Below are 21,877 nucleotides of genomic sequence, written 5' to 3'. Positions count from 1 at the left end.
CCCCGTGGAGTGGTGCTCCACAGCAGCACCTGCACAAAAACACATTCACAGAGATGTTCTCTAAGTGCACAGAGGGCTGCACATACCCAGCTGCTCACAACTTCTTTGGAAAAATTCCCAATACCTGAATCCTCTTTTGTTTTTCCTTTTTTCCCCTTTTCTTTTGTTGCAGCGTGGCGCTCGCGCTGGGATGTCGCGCAAATCCTAGAACACCAAACCAAACCGTCCTCATTGCCCTGTGGAAACGTGTCAGGAATCAACTCTGTTCACAGTACATAAGCACTTTTCTGGCCATCAATTAACAACTCTCTTTTTGTTGGTTTTTTGCTTCTTTTTGATTTGATTTGTTTTGTTTTGTTCATCGCAATCTCAACCGTTCTCTGGCATTGATGTATGATCTCTGGACTGGCAGTACTGCGCCACTGCAGGGATGATCACAATAATGAAAAGAACCAGAACTGTCATCAAACAGATTTCCAAAAAATCATATACACCGGACCATGACACGTTAAAGAAATTCTTCTGTTTGAAATATCTGGAATTGGCCTATTCATAATAGCTACTCTCATATTTAAGACAGACAAAGGAATACTGTAGTTGCAAACTCCAAAAGCTTCCCTGAGAACCTTTTTTCCATTGCGCTTTCCACTGGAGATCCAGAACTGCTCTTCAGATTTCTTTCAGAAAATAAAAATAAGCTACTTTATAATACTTCAGAGTTCCCATGCCCAGTGGATATCTGAACACTTCAGGGTTGGGAGGCCCAGCATAGGTTCAGATTTACAGGTAGCTTGCAGCTCCAGCACTTGTAGCAACATAGAACATAACTCATGTGTGAGTAGGTGATCTGGACATACGACCATAGACAACATGAGGGTTTAAGCCAGTCATACACTAGTCTTGGATCAGACAAGACCCTGTTCTTGTAATGTTTTAACCCTTGGATCAATTCTGCAAGAGCAAACAACTCATGAAAGATGCCTGCTCTTCACCTGCTACCAAGCCCCACAGCCTACTGGAGAATTTAACCTTCCATCCTGATCTACCTCGTGGTCCAGGTAGAAAAAATCCCACTTTTCTCAAGAAGGTCCAAAGTTAAGTAAACGAGAACATTGAGTTTGATCAGTTCCATGTCTCAGAAATGGCCTCTTGGTTACATTTTGGTCCTTTTTTTTTTCTTTTTTTTCATTCTTTAAACTAGTTTTCTAACTTGTAAACCTGAATACTTGGAGGGGAAGTTCCATCTTACAGTCTGTTTGCTTGCTGCTCTCCATCCTGCTGCACTACACCTGGATGCCTTTGACAGCTTGCTTGATGCTCTCCAGCAGGTCCTTGTTTTCTGGGTTCTGGTAGCACTCCTGGTTGGTGTACATGTCTGTCAGCGTGTTCACATAGGCATCAAAGTTCTGCTCACTAATTGGCTCCTGCAGCCAAAAAAAAAAAATAATAAAAGCTTTAGTAGAAGAGCAGGAAGGGGATGAAAGTCTTTCCAATATATCATCTGTGTATTTTAGTGCCTAGCGAAGTTGTGGATTCCTGAAAGTGCTCAATGTCAGGCTTGGACAAACCTGGTCTAGTGGAAGATGTCCTTACCCACAGCGGAGGGCTGGAACAGTGTGAGTTTTAAGGTCCCTTCTAACCCAAACCATTCCATGATCCTCTGTGTGTACAGACCAAAGGTCTCCACATCAAAGCCTTTTTGTGTGCAGAGCTGCATCTACAGGAATCTCATCATCCCCTAATCCCACCAGATCTTAACCAGGTCCTTAATTTTATGCACTGGCCTTGTGGAGCTATTAACAGCATCAGGTTAAGTGTGTGCAGGCAGCCTGGCAGGCTGGAGGCTGAATTGAGGCATGGAAATGAAGGGCTGGAGGACAACAGGACTGCTGAAACATCACAGAGGGAACCAAAGGCAAAGCTGGGTCACCTTGGGCTCACAGCTGCCCAGCCCAGCTCTCTGCTGCAGCACAGCTTCTGCTTTTGAGGGGCATTGCAAGTATCTAACCGGGGCTTAGAGGGGGAAAAAAGAGAGGGAGAAGGAAGAAAAAGAACGGGAATAAAATGAGCATAAAAATCTCATGGGCATCATTTAATTAGAGTTGCCTGAAACCTTGAAAAAATATTTGCTGAACAGTTTATTTGACCTTTATGTGTCAAATACTTTACAAAAAAGCTCTCAGCAAGTGGTTTTCTGCCAGTTAGGCAGCTGGGTGAATACTATCCAAATCTGCTCTGCTGGAGGATGGCTTGTCTCCAACCAGCCTGAATTTAAATACAAACCCCAATGAAAAGGATTCCCAAAAAAAAAAAAAAAAAAAAAAGGGAAAAAAGGATAGGAAAAAAAAATCAAACGCTCATTCCTCTGATCATTGCAATGGTCTTTATGAGTTGTAAGAGGACAGCTTCCTCAACAACATGAGCCCCACCTCCACACACCTGGTTTTGACAACAGTAATTACATTCCTGGGAATAGAGAGAAGGTAATTAATAGCCTTTTGTGGTTTTACTATTTTAATGCAGTCTTTTCATTTCTCAGTAACTCTATGGTTACATGCTGTGGGCTGTTAGACCTTGTTAAATTAAACAAAATACACTCTCTTTAAGAATGCTATTCTTTAGCTGCCAGCTATTCAAAACTGAATTGAAACTACCTGCATTATAATAGGAGCTCTAAGATCTTTCTGACGTTGAAATCCAATCCCTCCTGATCTCTGCTTGTGCTGTCTTAGCCTAAAAGGCACTGGGTGCCCTTGATAAAGTTTCCTATTTTGTGATAGTGCTCCCAGATGTAATGAGACAGAACAATAGATAAAAAGGGAGATCAGCAGAAAATGACAACAAAAGGGAGATATAAAATGCAAGCTTCAGAGATAAGGGAAAAGAACTGATCTTATAAAGGACACATAGGTGTATGGAAAGAAATTCTCCCCTCTCTAATTGTGAAAAAGCCTTATCATGGATTGGATTTGCACATCCCCCTCGATGACACCAGCTTGGGCTGGGCACTGTCCAAGGTCCTTACCATGTGCGGAAGGCGGATATTGGCAAGACTTTGGATGAGAGCCTGGCTCAACCCTGAGAGCTCCAGGAACAGGGCTTCGTTTTGCTCCTCTATGATTTTGTTTTCCTCCTCAATGTTCTTCAGGTTCTTCTCCATGGTGGAGATCTGTGGGGCAAGGAGCACGGCAGGGTTAGAGCCCTCACCAGTGGCACCCACCAACACCCTGCAGCCCTGGGCTTGAATGCACAGCCAAGGACACAAACCTGGGACTGGAGTTTCACCATGGCTGCTTCCATCTCCGAGTTGGACTCGTTCAGCTCACTGATCTCCTTGTTCAGCTGCTTGATCTCCTCATCGTTCTCCAGAACTGCAGAGAGAAGGTCACAGGCAGTCAACAAATGCTCTTGGGGAAAGCAAAAGTGTTGAGTTTTCTGCTGAGCCCATCCTGCTGCACTGTCCTTACCTTGGCTTTTACAGGATGTACCTCTCACCTGCCTTTTTCTTTCTATTTTATTTATGATTAATATTTTTGTCATCACAGTTCAATGATACTTGAACGGGTCAATATGTAAATGCAAAAGCAAAGGACAGCAGAGCACTTGGAGTCCAACACATCCCCACACCCAGCAAGGTTGATTGTCCTGAACAATCATGTCACTCTCTCTAATCCTGAGTTTGGAAAGATGCCATTTAAAAAACTAATGCATGTCTTGATGAGAAATTACAAGGTCCATAAAATAAAGCAGTATTTCTGGAAGAGTGCAGGTATTTATAGGTTCCAAACTATCTAAGTATTCAAGTTCAATGCTTGAACCTTGTCAAATACCACAGAAAGCTCAGTAATAGCACTGGAAATGCAAAGTGCCATCGCCAACAAAATTCCAGATCCAGAAATATCTCAGTATTAAAAGCCCTGAATAGGTGAAAATTGCTGAAAGACTGCAAAGGATTTGTAAAAATGCCAGTGAATATAGGGGGGGAAAGAATCTGAAAATCAGCATTACTTCTTTTACCTTCTTTATTGTTTCTCCCTTAAAATGTGTCACTCAAGGAGTGGGACCATTACCATGCTACCAAGAACACCCATAAAACCCAAGGAATGGGTGTTCAAAATATGATGCCCTCAAAATGTGTGCCCAGATTTCAGCTGAAACTTTCCCAGTCAAAAAAGAAAAAGATCTATGGGCTCAAGACCCTGGCACACCTGCCAGGCAAAGGAGTGAAAAACCTACCATCGCTGGTCTTGAATTTTGTGTTGAGAATTTCATCCCCTGAGAGTTTTCCTTTCTTCCCAGCAAAAGTAGCTCTTGGACACCCTGACAAACTGAAAAACAAGTAAAAATGGGTTTCATAAACTCTCAGTATTTATAGGTGCTTATGTTCCCAACATAAGAGCATGTGCCATTTGGTGGAATTCAAGCTGCGAGACAGTTCTTCTAAAAGCTTTTTATGGTACAGAGGAAATTGCTTTATGAATAATGCCACAAAATGCCCCATTTATAAAGTGAGAGCAATTTTCTTCAAGCAAGTATTAAAAACACATTGCTTCCTAAAAGAGGATATGTGCCAGGTGAGGAGAGTGACATGAGTCTGGCTGTCTTGGCTGTTTCAGCATGCAAATAGAGATTTAGATTAGAGGTTGGGAAGAAATTCTTCCCTGTGAGGGTCATGAGGGCAGAGCTGCCCAGAGAAGCTGTGGCTGCCCCATTGCTGGAAGTTCAGTGCCAGGTTGGATGGGTCTTGGAGCAACCTGGTGCAGTGGAAGGTGTCCCTGCCTGTGGCAGGGGGTTGGAATTAGATGGTCTTTAAGGTCCCTTCCAACCCAAGCCATTCTGTGATTCTGTGAATATTAAAAACAACCACACATTTTCTCCATCCAGTAAACTTCAACCTGACTGAACTCAGCATCAACAGTACCAGTTCTTGTGCCTCGCACGAGGAGCAGCACCTTGGGGCAGCTCAGTTTGCCCACAACAAAACCAAAAGGATTTACCTTCTGTGAGTGAGGAAGCTCCCATTGGCATGGCCAGAACCATCACAGCCTGGGGTGGGGCAGGTTGGGCCTTCATTCTTCAAGGACTTCCAGGAAAAGGAGGATCCGTTGAGCGACCCTTCCTTCTGCCGGCGAGCTGCCAGCGGGCAGCCGGAGGCGCTGCGGTGGGACGCGTACTTGCCACTGATGTGCCCCAGCCCCACACAGCCTGGAACAGGACACCTGGGCACGGGGAAACAGCCACAGTCACAGCACAGCAACCAACAGCAAGGAGCAGGAGGGAGGAGTAAAGGTGTAAGGGAATTGTTGATGTGTGCCAGCCCCATGCAGCCCAAAATAGGACACCTGTGGGAATCACCCACAGTCACAGCACAGCAACAAAGAGCAAGGAACAAAAGGAAGGAGTAAAGGTGTAAGGGAATTGTTAATGTGTCCCAGCCCCACACAGCCCAAAATAGGACACCTGTGGGAATCACCCACAGTCACAGCACAACAACCAACAGCAAGGAGCAGGAGGGAGGAGTAAAGGTGTAAGGGAATTGTTGAGTTGTAGGAGTGAGGAAGCCTGGGAAGAGAGCATTTGCATTTGGGTCTCATCTGGAGTTTACAGGGGAGGTGCTTGGTTGATGGAAATAGCAGATGGGAAATTAAGAGTTACGGCTGCTCCTTCAAAAGAGGCAAAGAGAATCAAGGAGAATTCTGCAGGAGGGAAGCCTGTGGAGGTCACATCACACACAGCAAATTAAGTCCCAGTGGTGTCAGAAATCAGTTATTTGGTGCCTCACTGGGGACAAAAATGGCAGGTTGGGCTGCCTGACAGGGGATCCTGCTGTACCCCAAGGCTGAACCATCACACACATACTGCTGGCTCTGCCCAGTGCCACTGCTGATGAACCCAGGCTCATCTCTTATCACCCTGCACCAGCACAGTCAACACAGCACAGGAGCACTGTCTGTGCCCTTGGGGACACAGGGGCCAGGAGACATTCCCTGGGCCAGGAGCTGTTCAGGCTGTGCTGCATCCCATCAGACAGCACAAACCACTGAGCCATCACTCACCCTGCAGCCACAGCATGGCCTCACTTACCCCCTCCTCCTCCTCCTCCTCACATCCTGCCTCTCTGTGGGGATCAACCCACGCTCTCGAGGGGATAAAGTGGGAATTACCATCAAGGCAGCACATGAGCCCTGCCCTTACCAGACTTCTGCCTCTTTATGGCCATTGAAACACACAGGAGCTGTGAGGAGCCTTGTGGAAGCACCAACACAGCCCGTGCTGCTGCCAAGCACACGAGTGACTCTCTAAAAGGCATCTCTTTCCTCCCTCCTCCCCTAATGGCACTCTCCCTAAATCCAGCCATCCTACAAGCCCAGTGTATCTATCAAGGTTTCTGCTGTGGTTTGCATTTGTTTTTAAAATGCTTGTCAATTATAAACACAGTTAAAAGTTTATTACTCAAGGGAGGTTACTCAAAAATAAGGGAGGTGGAAGGAGGTAAGAAATGACAAAAATAACCCCCATGTCCTCGGTTTGGAAGCAATTAGGGACTTTGAGGCTCTCCAGCAAAAGCATTCGCTGAGCTGCTCCTGAAAATCACAAGCTGCGTTTCACCGCAGAAATTATTGCCCTGATTGTTTACATTCCACACAAAAGGGAGATGACAGCAAAAGGGGGGCCCTACACCCAGCCTTTTCCCAAGATAATTTGAAAAATGCTGATCTCGATTTTAATCAGCTGCAAATGCAGCACAATTCACTTATAATATCCCTGCCAGCAGGATCCTCAGTAAATTCATAACATCATTGCTTTTATATGATCACGAGCAAATTACTGAATCCTCAGGAGGAAAAGGAGAAGGGGGAGAGGGGGGGGGGGGAAGAGCAAGAGAGAAAGAGACTAACCCCAGCATTTCATATGCAGCCATTACAGCCCAACCATTACATATTTTACACCGTTAATTTAACTTTTATTACATTTTCACTGTTAAAAAATAAACCAGAGCCTTATTGTGCAAAACAGCTGTCTTGGACATATTTTAAAGTTGGGGTTTTTTTTATATTATTATTATTTAATGGGAGCACCAGTAGTGTTTGATCAATTAGACACCTGTGGATGCTCCCACCCTGTGGGCTGGGCTGAAGGCTGAGGTGATCTGTTCAAGCACGTCTGCAGCAAATTACTTGAGGGATGAGCAGCACAAACAACAGGGACTAAATGACTTTCTCCTCGGTGATGATGTGCAAAGCTCGGCCGGGTTCCAAGCAGAGCTCGAGGCAGACAGAGGAAGGATTTAGAGCCAAAGCTCCTTAACACAAAGCCAGACCAGGCACACCTTGCTGTGGGTGGTGGGACAAACTTGCATGGCTGGGGGAAGGCACCAGCCAGGGACTGCTGTGCCACTTTGCTTTGCACATTCAGAGGAGCTTCTGCTCCTCCTGGCTCTACTGGAAGAATGGGGGGTTGCTGTCTGGGCTATGGGGTGTTAGGGAATGCCTTCATCTCCTTCTGCAGAGACCCTCACAGCCCATCCCACATTTCCTGCACCCATGTCCATAGCCCTACCAACACCTGTCTGGGGGTGGATGACACCAGCTTTCTAGGAGTCAGAAAATTCAGGTCTAGTGATGCTCCAATCCCATTTGGAGCCTGGAACCCACAGAATCTATGGATGCTCCACCCCTGGAAGTGTCCAAGGCCAGGCTGGGTGGGTCTTTGAGAAATCAGGTGGAAGGTGTCCCACCCCATGGCAGAGGGTTGGAATGAGGTGAGATTTAAGATCCAACCCAAACAATTATATTATTTATTGCAACTTTATCTCCCAGTGTTTGCATCTTTAGGGTGGACTAGGAGAAGCCCAGCCCCTGGTGAGGATGCTGCTGGGGACCCTCACTCTGCTGTGGGTGTCCTGCCTGCCCACCCCATGTTCCCCATAACAAAACAGCCAAAATAAAAACTCCTTTCTCCTCACACTGGGAAGTGATTTCTGTGCAGAGAAACCACATTGGGGAAACTGCTTGCACATTCCTGCCCTGTCCTGCCCTCAATGGGGAAGGCACAAATGAGTAAAACCTCAGCTTCCCCAGCCCCACAGGGCAGTGTCCCTGGGGAAACCATGGGGAGGGGTCACCTCCCAAATGGGGCTCCAATGAGCAAAGCTACAGCAGCCAGCAGCTGCACATCCCCAGTTTGCTGCCTGCCCTTTCCTTCCCTGTGTCACTGCTTAATGGCACAGCACTGCAACACCACCAGCAATTCAGTGTATTTGAGCCAAAAGAGGCTTTTTTCCTGCAGATTCTCGAGTAGGTTGCTTAATTTTTAATAAACTCTGCAAACTCCTGCTAATTATCACACGGCTCATTTAACTGGGAGGCTTTCCTTCCTGTAGACTGAGGAGGAAGAACAGAGCAGATGGCTCAAATACCATCTTTTTCTGAAAGGTCCTTCCCCCCCAGCAGGCACATCCCAGCTTCCCACAGCCCCTGCAGGGTTCTTCCACCCCCACTGGGTCCCACTTTGGCTCAGCCTCTGCTCCAGACCAAAACCTGGGCACATGGAATTTTAAAAAGATCCATTTGGAGACACTCTGCTGGGCCAAAGGGGTTTGGACACCCAGAAACTCTTGGAAGTGGTTGATAATTTTTTCCATATTTCCTTTTATCCCCTTCCACCTGCACTTGCTGGGTGAGTGTACAGGCTTCAGAAAGGCTGGAGATGCTCTGAGGTAACAAAAAAAAAATAAAAATAAAAATGGGGTCCTGTTGTCAGTGCTGTCTTTTATGTCCTGTAAGCTGTGTAAGGAGATACAGATCCCAGACCCCACATGCTGAGCCTGTGATGCTCAGACTTGCTAAAAGTCAGGACAAATGAATTTCACAGCTCATGAAAACTCCTGAGGTGGACAAAGCAATTTCAAATCTCTATTCCCCACAGGAATAAACCCCCTGGGATGTTTTGAAAACTTCAGCCTGAGGCAGCAGAGAGAGGTTTTTTCAGTGCACTTTGAATATTCTGTCCTGGCAAAGACTCCACAAAACACAGTTTCTTCAGGGTTACAGATCCTGACCCAACTCAGTGGTTTCTGGGTGGTTTCTACTTCTGCAGTGCTCCTGGCAGTTAACCCAGTCCATCAGCCCTTGCCAGCCCTCTGCTTCCCAAAAACCTGCAATGTTTGGCTTCACTGTGGTGTTTTACCCTCATTTACAGCACTGGTGTGGTTTTCCAGGAATTATATAAAGTACAGGTAGCAGAGAAACTGTTGGTGCTCTACCAACCCACCTTTCACATCTGCAAGAAAACTGCACCATTACCTGCCAATTTTACCACCCAATTTTTTCCATCAAATATCAAAACTGCAGCACCAAAACACAGCAAAGAGCTCTGGTGGAGGATGCTCAAGGCAGAGTGAGTGAGGGGGGTGTGGGGTGGGTGCTGATCCCCCACGTGAATCTGTGTGAGGCCAAGTGGATGGAGTGACAAGCTCTGTCAGGAGTTATTTCCAGACTTACTTCATCAGCTCTGGGTCTTCTTTATCATCCTTTGTCGGGGTGATCTTGATCCCACTTTTCTTGGCACGAGGGCAGCCTGACAGACTGTGGTTAAAAAGAGAAGAAAGGCCTGTCTCACTGGCAGAATCTCTGCATTTGCTATTCCCCTGCTTCAGTCATCTTTCCCTTGAATTTGGCACAGTGTTTTTGATCTCTCTCGTTCTGCAGCTTCACATCACGAGGAGAAGTCAGGAGGAAAAAAAATAGTAAAAAATTGAGGGAGATGGACAGTAATTAATGGTGTCTAGATAAGAAGATATCTGCTAACAGCCTGCAATGTTTAATGGAATTGTTGAAACAGAAGGCTCAGATCTCTGCTATTAATGTTCTAAAGTGATAATAGAAGTCATAAATAGGTAGCAATATTAACAGGAACATTGCATCAGCTAAAATCTGACCCTTTGTCTTTTATTCTCTTGAAAGGAGCTTCTAATCAGATGCTGGAAACATCAGAAAAAAAAAAAAAAGAAGTCAGATTAAAGAGATGAAAATAGGCTTCAGTTGTCAGTAACATTAATGTTTTATTCAGAACTTTACAACTCTGCCCACTGCAGGGAAAAAAAAAAAAAAAAAAGAAAGCAACACAGAAAGAGGCTAGAGAGAAAATAATTTAAGGGAGATCTTACCTTCTATGTGATGCATAATTTCCTGTTATGTGACCAGAGCCATCACAACCAGGAGTAGGGCACCTGCAGAGGCAAGGGAGGCTCAGGTTAGCCTGGGGATGGGGCAGGGGATGGACACTCTGTGACAGCTCTGCTCAAAGAGAAATCTGGGCACAGCAGCAGGTTGTTCCTTCCTGCCCTTTCCCCCTCTGCAAGGACAAGATTTGGTCTGGAATATCTGTGGCACTGAAGTCAATGCAGGATGTGACATTGGAGAGGAACAACTCTGGGATGTTGGGGGCACAGTGAGGGGCTGCTCTCCCATGAGGGGACACAGGTGTCATCACAGGAGCTGATAAAGACTAAAACACCCCTCCAGGAGTGTTTGTCATCTTGAGGGAGGCATAAGGAGACAGCAGGGGCCATCCAGGGCCAGCATGATGGACCCAAGCAGAGACAAGAACCCAGAAATTTGGCAGCTCTGGACAGCAGGGCCACCATGGCCACCACCAGCAGAAGGTTTTTGCTCAGGAATGGTGACTTGGGGAGAATAATCTCAGGGAGGGGAAACAGGCAGCCCATGGCAGGAGGGTCTGCAGAGTGCAAAACTGGCCAACACTTCTGATGGAAAATGATGGAGAAACAGGAGGGAAAAGGTCAGGCCAGCCCTGACACACCAGCAAGGGCAGGGGACAGGGAGTCAGCAGGGGGACAGCCTGTGAGGGGTCAGCACTGCCTTACACAGTGACCCCTGAGGCACATCCACAGCCCTGGGCTGCCAGGTGAGCATCCAGCAAAGGCTGGGATGGCTCTGGGACCCCCAAAGCTGCACAAAGCCTGAGTTGAGCCCCACATCACTGAGGGCTGGAGCCAGCAGGGCTCGGGATGGGAAGAGCAGCACAAAGATCTGCTCTGGGCTGTGGGGACAGAAAAATGGTCATGGGGAGGAGGAAGAGAGGAGGAATGCTCAGAGGATGTGCACACCAGCCTGCCAGTGAGCCAGGGCTTTCTGAGCCAAGAGATGAGGGCTGGGGAGGGGTGTGGGGATAAAGCCACAGTGCTGCCACTGGACCAGGGGAGATGCTCAGCTGCTCCTCCCGAGCAGAGCCAGCAAAGCTCAGGGCACACCCACCAGAGCCCATTCTCGTGGGGAAAGGGCTTTTGGTGTCCCCACTTTCTCCAAAAACCCCTATTTTGAAAGCCACCAGTGCCTGTTTGATGAGGGGCTGGTACCCACAGCAGGGCAGGGGTTGGTGCCACTGAAATGATGGAGATGTGGTGATGCACAGGCAGCCCCTGAGGATCCTTGGGAAAGGCAAGATCCTTTCCTAGATGCCACCCCTGAAGCTGGACAGAGCTCTGAGCAGCCTGGTGTAGCTGAAGATGTCCCTGCTCACTGCAGGGGGTTTGGCCTTTAAGGTCCCTTCTAAACCAAATTATTCTGTGATTCTACACAGATGCTCTGCTCCCTGAGAGTCAGTGCAGCAAAGGTTCCCACAGTTGGCAGTTTGGAAAACACCTTTTTTTTTTTTTAATCTTCTTTTTCTTTGTTCAGAAAATATCAAAATTTTCCTATTTGCAGCAGCTCTGAGGGAGACCTTGGCATTTGCAGGTCACTGAATAATCTCCATTGGCAAAAAAAATTGTCACCTCACCTTGGGTAGGAGAGCAGGGACATGTCCTGCTTCTAGAGGGGTAGCAGGGAGGCTCAGAGCCAGGAAAGCATAAGTGCACATAGGTCTGGTGCAGTAAGAGCAGGACACATCCAGCAGGACCTCAGTGAGGGTGCAAATTCTTCAATTCATTTAGAAATTACAGATTTGGCACATGACTGTGATATTCCCCAGCTCTACACTGTTACAGTAGAAAGCAAAACTGTTTCTCAGTTGTTCTAGCTTCAGGGTGGGAGCAAATTATGAAAACCCTAACACTAAACTCTTTTTTCCTTTCAGGATTTTTAAGGAGGAGAGAGAAGTAATTTGATTTTTATTTTTAATTATCTGGAGACAAATCATACCAACAGAGACCTTTTATTGCATGTTCCAGCCTGGAGCTATTTTTTTTTATATCAGGGATATTAACCCCTGAAATAGAATTTATAATAGAAACACTGACATGGTCTTATCTGGAGCTCTGAAAAGCTATGACTGTACAATCTATAATATCTCAAAATCCCTTCCTCCCTCTTCTGCTCCCATCCTCATCAGGACATAGAAAAAAAAAAGTAGTATTTGAGGAAATAATATTAACAAGCTCGTTTGGTGCCAGAAGTCTCCTTTTTTACACAGTACTTTGATAAAAATCCCTGACATTGGGTGCCAGAGGGGAGCACAGGGTGCTGCAAGCCAGGCTGGATACCATGCTCAGTCTCAGGGATGAGCACCAGGGATTTGCTTTTTTCCTGGCCCTTACTGGGAATGGTCACTGCTCCTGAGAGCTTTTAGTATCTGTAACACCAATTGTCTGATCACTTGGCAATTCTTTCAAACTGTTGGAGAAACACCAGCTCAGCAAAGCTCTTTGAAGAGGTCCTTTCAAAACCTGTGTATGTATAGTGTGTGATTAAGTGTACTTAGCACTAATCACAGCAGTCCTTGCCATCCACCAGCAAATTCTATTAATATCAGCTAATCCTGCCACTTTGTCACCTCTGTGATAAGGAGCAGGTGGTTAACTAACACTTTTCCTGGCACCAGCCCCACACTGGTGGTGGGGCACAGAGAAGTCCAGGAGCCACCACAGAAGGATTTGGGACTTTTCCAATGACCTTAGTGACCAGTGGGGCTCCCCTGTGGCTCCAGAAACCCCTGATTGCACACAGGGCACAGCATTTTGGCTTTTTTACATTATGACCCTGTGCAGTGTGAAGCTCTTAATGAGGCTTTACTCTCAGTGGAGGCTCCTCAGTTGTAGTTATGAATATCTCAGTGTCTGAATGATCCAAAAACTGGATTCAGCAAAGCTGGGAACTCTGAGGAGGCTCAGCCTACAAGGTTAGGCTGGGCCCATGAAAGAGATGATGGAAAACAATTCACAATGGGCTTCACCCCAGAGATGCAGACTGGGTGCAGAGGGTTGGGGTCTCCCCAGTGTTCCCAACTAAATACAATTTCACCTTTCTTTAGGAAGAGCAACCTAAGAGAGCGTTTGGGAAAACCACCTGTGAAGAATAAGCTCCTACTGCAAGGCAGGAGTTTGGAGAAGACAGCAGCAAAGCTGAATATGGGATTCAGAGGAAGATACCTGAACCAAGATGTCAAAAGCAGGTTCCTCCCTTCAGAAACAGAAATGGGGAATTGGATTTCTGTGAGCCCTTGATCACTGGCTCAGGATGTGTCCTCACCAAGCATTTTTTCCCTCCCTCCTTCATTCCCTCACAAATCATGGAAATGAAGAGAAACCTCTCTCACTACATCCCAAACAGCCCCTAAAAAGTAGAATAAAAATAGCACCCCAGGTTCTCCAAAAGAGTTGGCTTGGCTGTGGGCTGGTGATGAGTTCCCAGCTGTGTCTCTAACCAAAAATAATTCCAGGCTTTGGATTATTTAAGATGGACAAAAATGTTAAATAAAAAGGGTTATGGCCCACACTAGGCAACAAGAGCTTGGGAAAAGATGCCAAGTGAAAAAGAAAATTACATGTCTACAGTGCCCAGAGAAACCTGCCAGGCATCCAGGTTATTTCCAATCATTGCCATCAACCCCCTCCCCAAAATTATCCTTCCTCCAGGCCATTGCCTCTTCATCACAGCAGCTGGAAGCTGGACTCCACCAGAGCTCCTCACAGGCAGGTTTTGATCAGCTCTTTGGAAGGAGAAGGGAGGGGATGGAAAAGCAAAAGCAGAGCAAGAGGTGTGGGGGGCAGGAAGGGAGAAGAGAGAAAAAAAGGGTGGAAATAAAGCAAAAAAAGGAGTTCCAAGTTGAGCGCAAACATACTTGAGGTCAGCAGAGTGGGCAGCCATGAGGTTTCTGAGGCTCTTGTCAGCAAGAGGACAACCAGAAAGGCTGAAAGAGAAGAGATGGAATATCTGGATAAGCAAAAAAAAAAAAAAAAAAAAAAAAAAAAAAAAGGAAAAAGAAAAAGGGCTGGGCTGGGGCATGGGGAGGGAGAGGGGCAACAGAAGGAAACAGAACCAAACTATCCACATGGTCACAAAGTATACCAAAAGAAAAAGAAGTTGCTTTTAAAGTTCAAACCATGGAAAAAACCTCGACCCACCTGCGGTGAGAGGCATAGTTCCCCGTTATGTGTCCACTGCCATCACAGCCTGGGGTTGGGCAACTGGGCAACAACAACAACAACAAAGAGCATAAGTGTGGGAAAGGAACGGATTCCCCAAGACCCACGGGTGGGCAGAGCCCCCTCAGGGTCTGTCTGGGGCATCTCAGCCCAGCCCTGCTGCCAGACCCTGACACCAGCCCCCTCCATCAGATCTTGGTGTGTGTTTCTGTGTTTGCATGGATATAAACCAGGTGTTTCCCTTTCAGCTCCCCTTCCTCCCCTTTTATTCTGAAAGATCATAAGGATCCTAAAAACGCAATTTAAAAAAAAAAACGGTGACAAGGGCAAATAAAGTGTTTAAAACCCTTAGCTGATGGGAGGGTTTGGTGGCAGTGTGGGACTGGCAGCAGCCTGGCAGATGTGGCCACCCCTGGCTGCTGCTGCCAGGTTGGATGATTCCTGCAACACTGAAGCTCTGGCTGCAGGAATCCTCTTGTTCAGATTTCAGATCTGAATAAGGTGCTTCTGATTTCAGCTTTCTGAAATGATTTTTTCTCCCATCACTTACAGCTGCACAGAAAAGCTTGCAAGCACAGTTTGCTGCTGAAAGGAAATGACAGTAACCTCTGGCTGTGCCTGGGGGTGATGGGAAGATACAGGTGAGAGGCACCTGCCTGGAAGGAGCACAAGAACTGCACCAAGACACGGAGCATCAGACACAGCAGGCCAGTCTGCTCCTGAGTTAACTACAGCTAATTCATTACAGCCCTTGGGCCAGAGAGGAACGAGGATATTAAATGGAGAGGGAAGGCTCAGGGCTGCCCATGACACCATTTATTTATTCCAGGGCTGTTTCCATTTAGGAAATTTCTCTACCATCACAATAAAATTAAAGCACAAGAGGACTTCAGGGCTTTGGCTCAGAAATTGTTGTTCACATCACTGGTGGGTTTTTTAAAACCCTTTAAAAAACCCTAGGGCAGCTGGTCTGAGCTTTGCTCATTTAGGGAAGATGCTGCTGCTGCTCTGGCCCCACAGATCCCTGCCTGCCTGGCTGCTCCCTCTCCTCCTGCCTGCAGATAACGAGTGAGTTGGATGAGATCAGCAAAACGGTGCCACCAGCTCCCTGTGTGGTGTGTGGGAGGGTCAGATGCACAGGAAAGGAGCCAGGAACAGCTGGGATGGCTGGGAGGGGAGACACCCCATCACAGCCTCCAGGCTGATCCCAACGTGCTGCTAGACCAGAGCCAGGTCCAAGCTGCTGTGTTTGGCTCAAACTGTTAAACATTAACCATTCCTGTGGGAATCACTGTGGATGCAGAGCCACACTCTGTCCAATAGGGCAGATCTGGATCTGGGCTTCCACCCACACGATGGACAGACAGATTGAGCTGGGTCCAGGACTCTCTCCAATGCAAAGTGCAACACAAGAGCAAACGTGCTGCAGCCTCAGGTCATGGTTTGTGTTCCTGCAGTATCACAATGCTGGGACCCACTGCTCTAAACCAACAAATCCTGTCTTCTCAATGAGACATCTTGTGTTCAACAGTCCCTCCAGGGAGGTGCTGACATCCCTTGGGTGCTCTTGGCTCCACAGAATCAGCCAGTGTCCCAAAATCCCAGAGGTTTAGGACATTGGGTAGCTGCCATCACCATACCAGAAACACTCTTGCAGGAAAATACCAGGAAAAACTGGCCCTGAAAGGAGTTTCCCACAATCCTGTCTATGAATCCCAAGAACACAAATCTCTCAGCTTCCCTTCACCACTGCAAAGTAATGTAAGAACATATTATGCCTCATTGATCAGCAGTTGTAGGAGGATGAGTAAGGTCAATCACAGTAAGAAAGGGAGCTACAGCTCTTATTTATAACATGTATTTACTAATTTTGTTTCCAACCATGCTGGCTAAGTACATATTAATAGATTTTGGAGGAAGAGACAAAAAGGCAGGACTTACGTGAGCAGCTCTTTCTTGATGTCCTTGGAGAGGAATTTCAGCTTGAAGTTGGTTAAAGTAACTTCACCTGGATATTTTCTCTCTTCAAAGTTCTCCTCTGACACTTCTTGCTCATCAGCTTCCGAGGAGGCGAAAGAGCGAGCAGCAGGCTCTGACTGCAAGGAAAGGGGCAGAGTTGTGCTGTGCTCATTGCTGCTGAGCTGTGGTGGGAAGAGATCCCAAGTCCATCTCAGCTAAGGGTTAGCTCAGCACTCCTGAGCCCCTGCAAGCACCTCACGACACCCAGCCTGGAGATCCAACAGCCTGTCACTTCCTGGGTTTGTAGGAGAAATGTGTAAACCATGTCTGTAAGGGATTTACACGTGGCTTTCCCAAGGTCTTGAAGGGATGAAGATCAGTGCAACCCCCTCACACTCTTCCTCAGGAGCCTCCCCATGAGCAGAGAGGCAGGTGATGCTCTCAGAACCCTCACCCCAGCTGGGTCATGGCTGGATTCCCCCCTGCAGGATTAATGTCCGTGCCATGCAGGGCTGTAGCTGCTAATGGCAGATATAAATCATCCTGAAAAACATCACCAGAAGCAGCACTGCTGCAAGGGAGCTGACAGGATTTGCAATGGAGAAAACACTGCAGACCCAGTACAGCAAAGTGGTGGGTTCTCCCTTTGCAAGGGCATCCCAACAGATCCAAGAGCAGTTGCTTCTTGTCTGGTTTTCCCTGGCTGATACCTGAGAGCACTGACAAAGCCAGGGATATTTCTTTTCTTAGTTCTAAGGACAAACTGGGGTTCTGAGGAAAAATAGAACTATGCTGGCAAACATGACATTTAATGTTCCCTGAGCTGTTTTTCCAGCATGAAGAGCCCCTGCTCACCTCCTCTGGCTCCTCTTCCCGCTGACGGTTTGGTTTAGTGTAGTCGATGGGCCCATCCCACTCATCCTGGCGGGAGGTCTGGCTGGACTGGGGCGAGGTCATGGTGCTGCTCGTGGCACTGGTGCTGTTTTGGCGCTGGGATACGTCTGGGGACTTCACACTGGGGCTACTGCTGCAGCTGCTGCTGCTGGGGAAGGTGCTCTCCCGTTTGCGGTGCTTGTTCATACTCAAGTCCAGGGTCCCGTTTTCATCCACCTCAATGTCCATGGACTGGAAGGTTGGAAACACAACCAATGTTAGCAGCTGCCAGGAAGTCCCCATGGGGATTTTGCCCCCATTTGTTTTGTGCAGTGCAGTGGGCAGGTATTCATGTCCCATCCTCTCCACAGTCAGGTAGGAGGAACTGAATGAAAAGGGTTGCTCTTCCCTAAATATTTCAGGAATGTGTCATGCAAAGGCACCCCTCTACTACCAGCAGAGTGGCATTTTGACTCAGTTGATTGAGCACAGACATCTAGTGCCACTTATGCTTCATGGCATCCAAAACATTTGCCCAAGGTTGGGAGTGCTCCATGGAACTTTGGGAAAACCTGTGTTCCTCTGGAAAACAGCTGGAGATCAGTCCGGACACAATAGGGAAACTTCAAATGGCATCAGATATGAATCAGGGAACAACTGAAACCAGCTCTGAGAATCACGAAATTACAGAGTTGTTTGGGTCAGAAAAGCCCTTTGAGATGATCAAGTCCAAACATTAACGCAGCACTGCCAAGCCCACCACTAAACCACATTCCCAAGTGCCACATCCACATGTCCTTTAAATCCCTCCAGCGATGGTGACTCCACCACTGCCCTGCAGAGCCAGTTCCACGGCTTGACCACCATAAATCATAAATTTTTCCTAATATCCAGTCTCAGCCCAAGACTTGGCTTGAGATTGATGCTCATCTCACATAGGCACCTCCACATCACTCCAAGAGCCAAGATTCCCTCCTCCAAACCCAAAACCAGGAGCCAAAAACGTGAATTTCCATGAATGCCTGCATCCCTCTACATTTAAAAAACCAAAATGAAACAAAAGGCAAACCGAGGTATTTCTCCCATCCTGAATTTCAAGCTTAGCCCCTGGCCAGTGTTCCCTGGCCACATTCACCCACCTTGCCAGGGGCCTCTTGCTGCTTGGTGCTGAGGTTCTCGGGCATCTCCCAGCAGCGGGTGGAGAGGTTGAGGATGGCGGTGGCCGCCATGTGCGCAGCCTCCGCCTCGTGGGAGTAGTCGAAGCCTGTGGAGGAAGATGAAGTGCTCTTCACGTAACTGCTGGAGGGGCTGTGGCTGGGGGAAGAGGCCTTTGGAAAAGGTTTGGCTGGAATAAAAAAAAAAAAGAGAAGGAAGAACACAAGGCTAATGTGTAAGCAGCAGGGAAAGGTTAAGTCGGTGTGACATGGTTAATGTATGCCCGGTTCCTGGGCTTATTCCCGATCCAGGGGATGGTTTGTTGCCTGGGACGTGCAACAGGAGCAGTGCTGGCTGCAGCTTGTGCTTAGTGTGAAAGGTTAATTCCTGAACTGACTCTGCCATCAATACCCAAAACACAAGTGCTTTTCTTCATTAGAGCTGCTCCTCAGTAAAGCAGTTAAAGGAGAAGCATAGAGAAGCTTCCTGGCTCTTTTTTTTATTGTCTTACTCTGTCCATAACATATCTCCAGGGCTGCATTACAGGGAGATTTCTAGTAACATGTTTGAAAACTTGAAATTTATAAAATTCCATTAACAAAAAAAACATGGTGATAAAATACGAGCTTCCAAGGATGACACTGGTGAAATATGGATTTTCTGACAGCTGACATATCATTTAAATATGCCAGAGTAACAGGATTTATTGCACAGCTGCACATAGCCACGCTGCTGCTCTGCTCCTGTATGTCTCAGCAGCAGCAAAGCCAGCCTGGTGATGCAATTTTTATTCAGACACTGTGAAATTAAATTATTTCTCAGGGTCGACAAACAATAAAACTTTCCCTAATAATAACAAATAATTCCCTATTGATAAAACTTGAAGCTGATGCCATTTAGGAGCCCTCAGTAGATTCAGTGGGTGCAAACAGGAAATCATCTGATTTAAAGCAGTTACAGGATTGTATTCTGAATCAATTATCAAAATCTTCAAATTCTAAATTCATTCCACCATGTTCTTTCTGGGGGAAACCGTCTTCCCTTCAGTGGGAGGCTCACCCAGGGAAGATTCATAAGATTTGGCCTGATCATGGCAAAACAAAGCCAACCTCAGTTGATGCAGCCATGGAGCAAAGTGATTTCATTATTCCCATTACAAACTCGTAATATAAGACACTATAAAATACTAATCTTCCCCAGCACTGCTTTCTTCCTCGTTGCGTGTGTATATAATGCATATTGACATTAATGGGAGTTATGCACACGCATGTGGGGGAATATAAATCCCTCTGGATGAAGATCTCTTTAAAATAAGTTCTCAGTGAAAGGAGCAGATTTCCCTGCTATGATTGGCAATCATATTCATCCTGTCGCTTTGATTAACTCATTGGAGGTTTGCCCACATGGTTATTCTTGTGTCTGGCTGCTTGTTTTCCTGTCCAGTTTAATCCATGTCTTGGAGGCGGGGTGCGAGAATCCGCCAACCCAACCTGACAATATCCAGGATTGGGAGATGCCAATTTCAATTTCACACCGTAGGCTCAGCGATGCTTTTCCATTTCATAAGTATTTCTACCACTAATAGACTCGCAATCAGCAAATTAGTGAAATAAGTGATGAGAAAAAATAGAAAGGATTATCCTAGTGGGTCTGCTGGAATTATTTTTGTCAGTACAATTACCCTGAAAATTCTTTGCTAATATTGCAAATAACACAATCTATTCAGTGAGAGAATCACTTGTACTGGGAAACAAATTACTTTTCCATCAGCCCTAACCCAGGATGACAGTGGCAGTTGTGCTCTCTGGCCTCCATCCAATTTCATTGTCTGATCCTGTACAGATTTAGTACTGTAATAAAGGGCGCTCCCATTGTAGTGCAACAACCAGGATGCTTTCAAGTACGAGCACTTTTTTAGAGAGCAGCTGCATCAGGATTAAGCAGGATTGTGGAAGTGGGATTAGCCAAACAGAAAGCCCTCTTGAGGCTGCTGACTTCTACAAACTGAGCTCCTATTTTTTTTTTTTTTTTTTTTTTTTGCCTCTCGAAAGAATGTCTTGAGGTGTGCAGTTGGTATCAACATATTTGCAAGGGCTGTGTCCTTATGCAGTGTTCCTCTTGCCCTTTCACCCTGGCCCCTCAGGGTTTATTCAGCCATTTCATTTTCACCCACAGTTATAACAGTGCAAGGTCCTCAGAACAGAGCAGAGGTGGGTGGCTACAATAGGAAAGAGCTGGAAGATAGAGGTAGGTGATCGATAGGTAGAGCTGAAGAGCAGAGCACAGCAGGGAAGACAAATGGGGGGAGTGGGTCATATATAAGATGGAAGAGAAGAAAACTATAATCCATTTAGCTAGATGAGGAAAGCCAGATCAATAGATATGAGCTGCAGAGCAATGGGGACCAACTGAGGACAACTGTGTAACTTATCCCACCTCGAGACATCACTCAGATTAATGTTCCCACCACAGTTCATCCCACAGCCAAAGAGACTCTATTCCCAATAAACTTTCCCAGCAGCCATGGACTCCCCTCATCATCAAAGGTGCTCATCTTGGTACACGCATATCCCTCCCCATCCCAGGGGGATCCAAGACTCTCCCTTCACCCCAAAGCCACCACCCCAAGAGCCTTGCAACATGCTGAGAAAGGCAGAAAATGCAAAAAGCGAGTCCATCCCTGCTCCCAACTTACATTTAAAGGCTTTAGGTGAGGTTTCGCTAGTCTGAATCTTTGGGGCAAGCATGCGTTTGCCAAAAACCTGAGCATCAAAACTTGCATAATCGAAGGTGACCTTGGAGTACTTCTCCAGCTCCTTGGCCAGGTTGGCCCGGGGGGTTGCAGGGACCATGTTGGGCCGGTAGCTTCCATACTGAGGGATCTCCAGTTGCTTCACAAAGCACATAGGCCTGAGGATGAAACAATGAACAGCAATTATTTCTCTTTTCCTTGATGAGGTGACTGTTGAGAGGGGACCGGACACAATGGGGGCACAGCTGCACCTTGTTCCTAAAGGCTTAATGGGGATGAGGAAGCAGTGGCAGCCTTTTTGCTCTCCCTCAGCAAGTCTGCATCTGATTTGGATCTCTCAGACTCCAGTTTTAATTTTTCTATCCTTTTTCACCGTCTTTTTTTTTTCTCTTTTTAAGCAAAACGTCGAGGCATCAACCTCATCCAGCACAATGTTCTTGCAGGCTGTTATAGTGTGGCAGCACTTCCCAGAAGAGAACAAACTCGTGCAGTAACTCCCTCATGAGACCCTCGTGACACAGGGTGACACACAAAGGCGTGAGGACCCCAGTTCAGCTGAGCTCCCTGCTGCAGGTTCATTGCAGAGGCACCAGGGCTTCTCCCCTGCCTCAGCCCCTCCTAGAGACCCGCTGCTACGGGGCTGCCTATCATGAATCAATTTGTCTTGCATATAAATTGTATATAAATGGCCTATTGTTATTCTCCTTCCCGTGACCTCTTTCCACCAGAGAGTCCTCAGAGCGGGAGCTCCT

The 21,877-nt window shown here is 46.8% G+C and overlaps 1 protein-coding gene across 1 annotated transcript in view; it reads right to left on the bottom strand.

Annotated features, from left to right (window-relative positions):
* Nucleotides 1-1,154: 1,154 nt before the first annotated feature.
* MYT1 (myelin transcription factor 1) overlaps nucleotides 1,155-21,877 on the bottom strand; it is a 56,430-nt gene continuing 35,707 nt past the window's right edge. The window contains exons 11-23 of the mRNA XM_079322058.1: nucleotides 21,069-21,283; nucleotides 18,358-18,563; nucleotides 17,201-17,470; nucleotides 16,328-16,482; nucleotides 14,366-14,428; nucleotides 14,083-14,151; nucleotides 10,169-10,231; nucleotides 9,504-9,587; nucleotides 4,998-5,219; nucleotides 4,237-4,328; nucleotides 3,268-3,371; nucleotides 3,026-3,169; nucleotides 1,155-1,424 (exon numbers count right to left, since the gene is read on the bottom strand). Coding sequence (XP_079178184.1) covers nucleotides 1,284-1,424; nucleotides 3,026-3,169; nucleotides 3,268-3,371; nucleotides 4,237-4,328; nucleotides 4,998-5,219; nucleotides 9,504-9,587; nucleotides 10,169-10,231; nucleotides 14,083-14,151; nucleotides 14,366-14,428; nucleotides 16,328-16,482; nucleotides 17,201-17,470; nucleotides 18,358-18,563; nucleotides 21,069-21,283 — 1,828 coding nt within the window. The 3' untranslated portion in view covers nucleotides 1,155-1,283. The remainder of the gene's footprint in view (nucleotides 1,425-3,025; nucleotides 3,170-3,267; nucleotides 3,372-4,236; nucleotides 4,329-4,997; nucleotides 5,220-9,503; nucleotides 9,588-10,168; nucleotides 10,232-14,082; nucleotides 14,152-14,365; nucleotides 14,429-16,327; nucleotides 16,483-17,200; nucleotides 17,471-18,357; nucleotides 18,564-21,068; nucleotides 21,284-21,877) is intronic.

The sequence above is a fragment of the Erithacus rubecula genome, assembly GCF_903797595.1.
Source record: "Erithacus rubecula genome assembly, chromosome: 18".
NCBI lineage: Eukaryota > Metazoa > Chordata > Aves > Passeriformes > Muscicapidae > Erithacus > Erithacus rubecula.
This window is presented reverse-complemented; position numbering and strand designations above follow the sequence as displayed.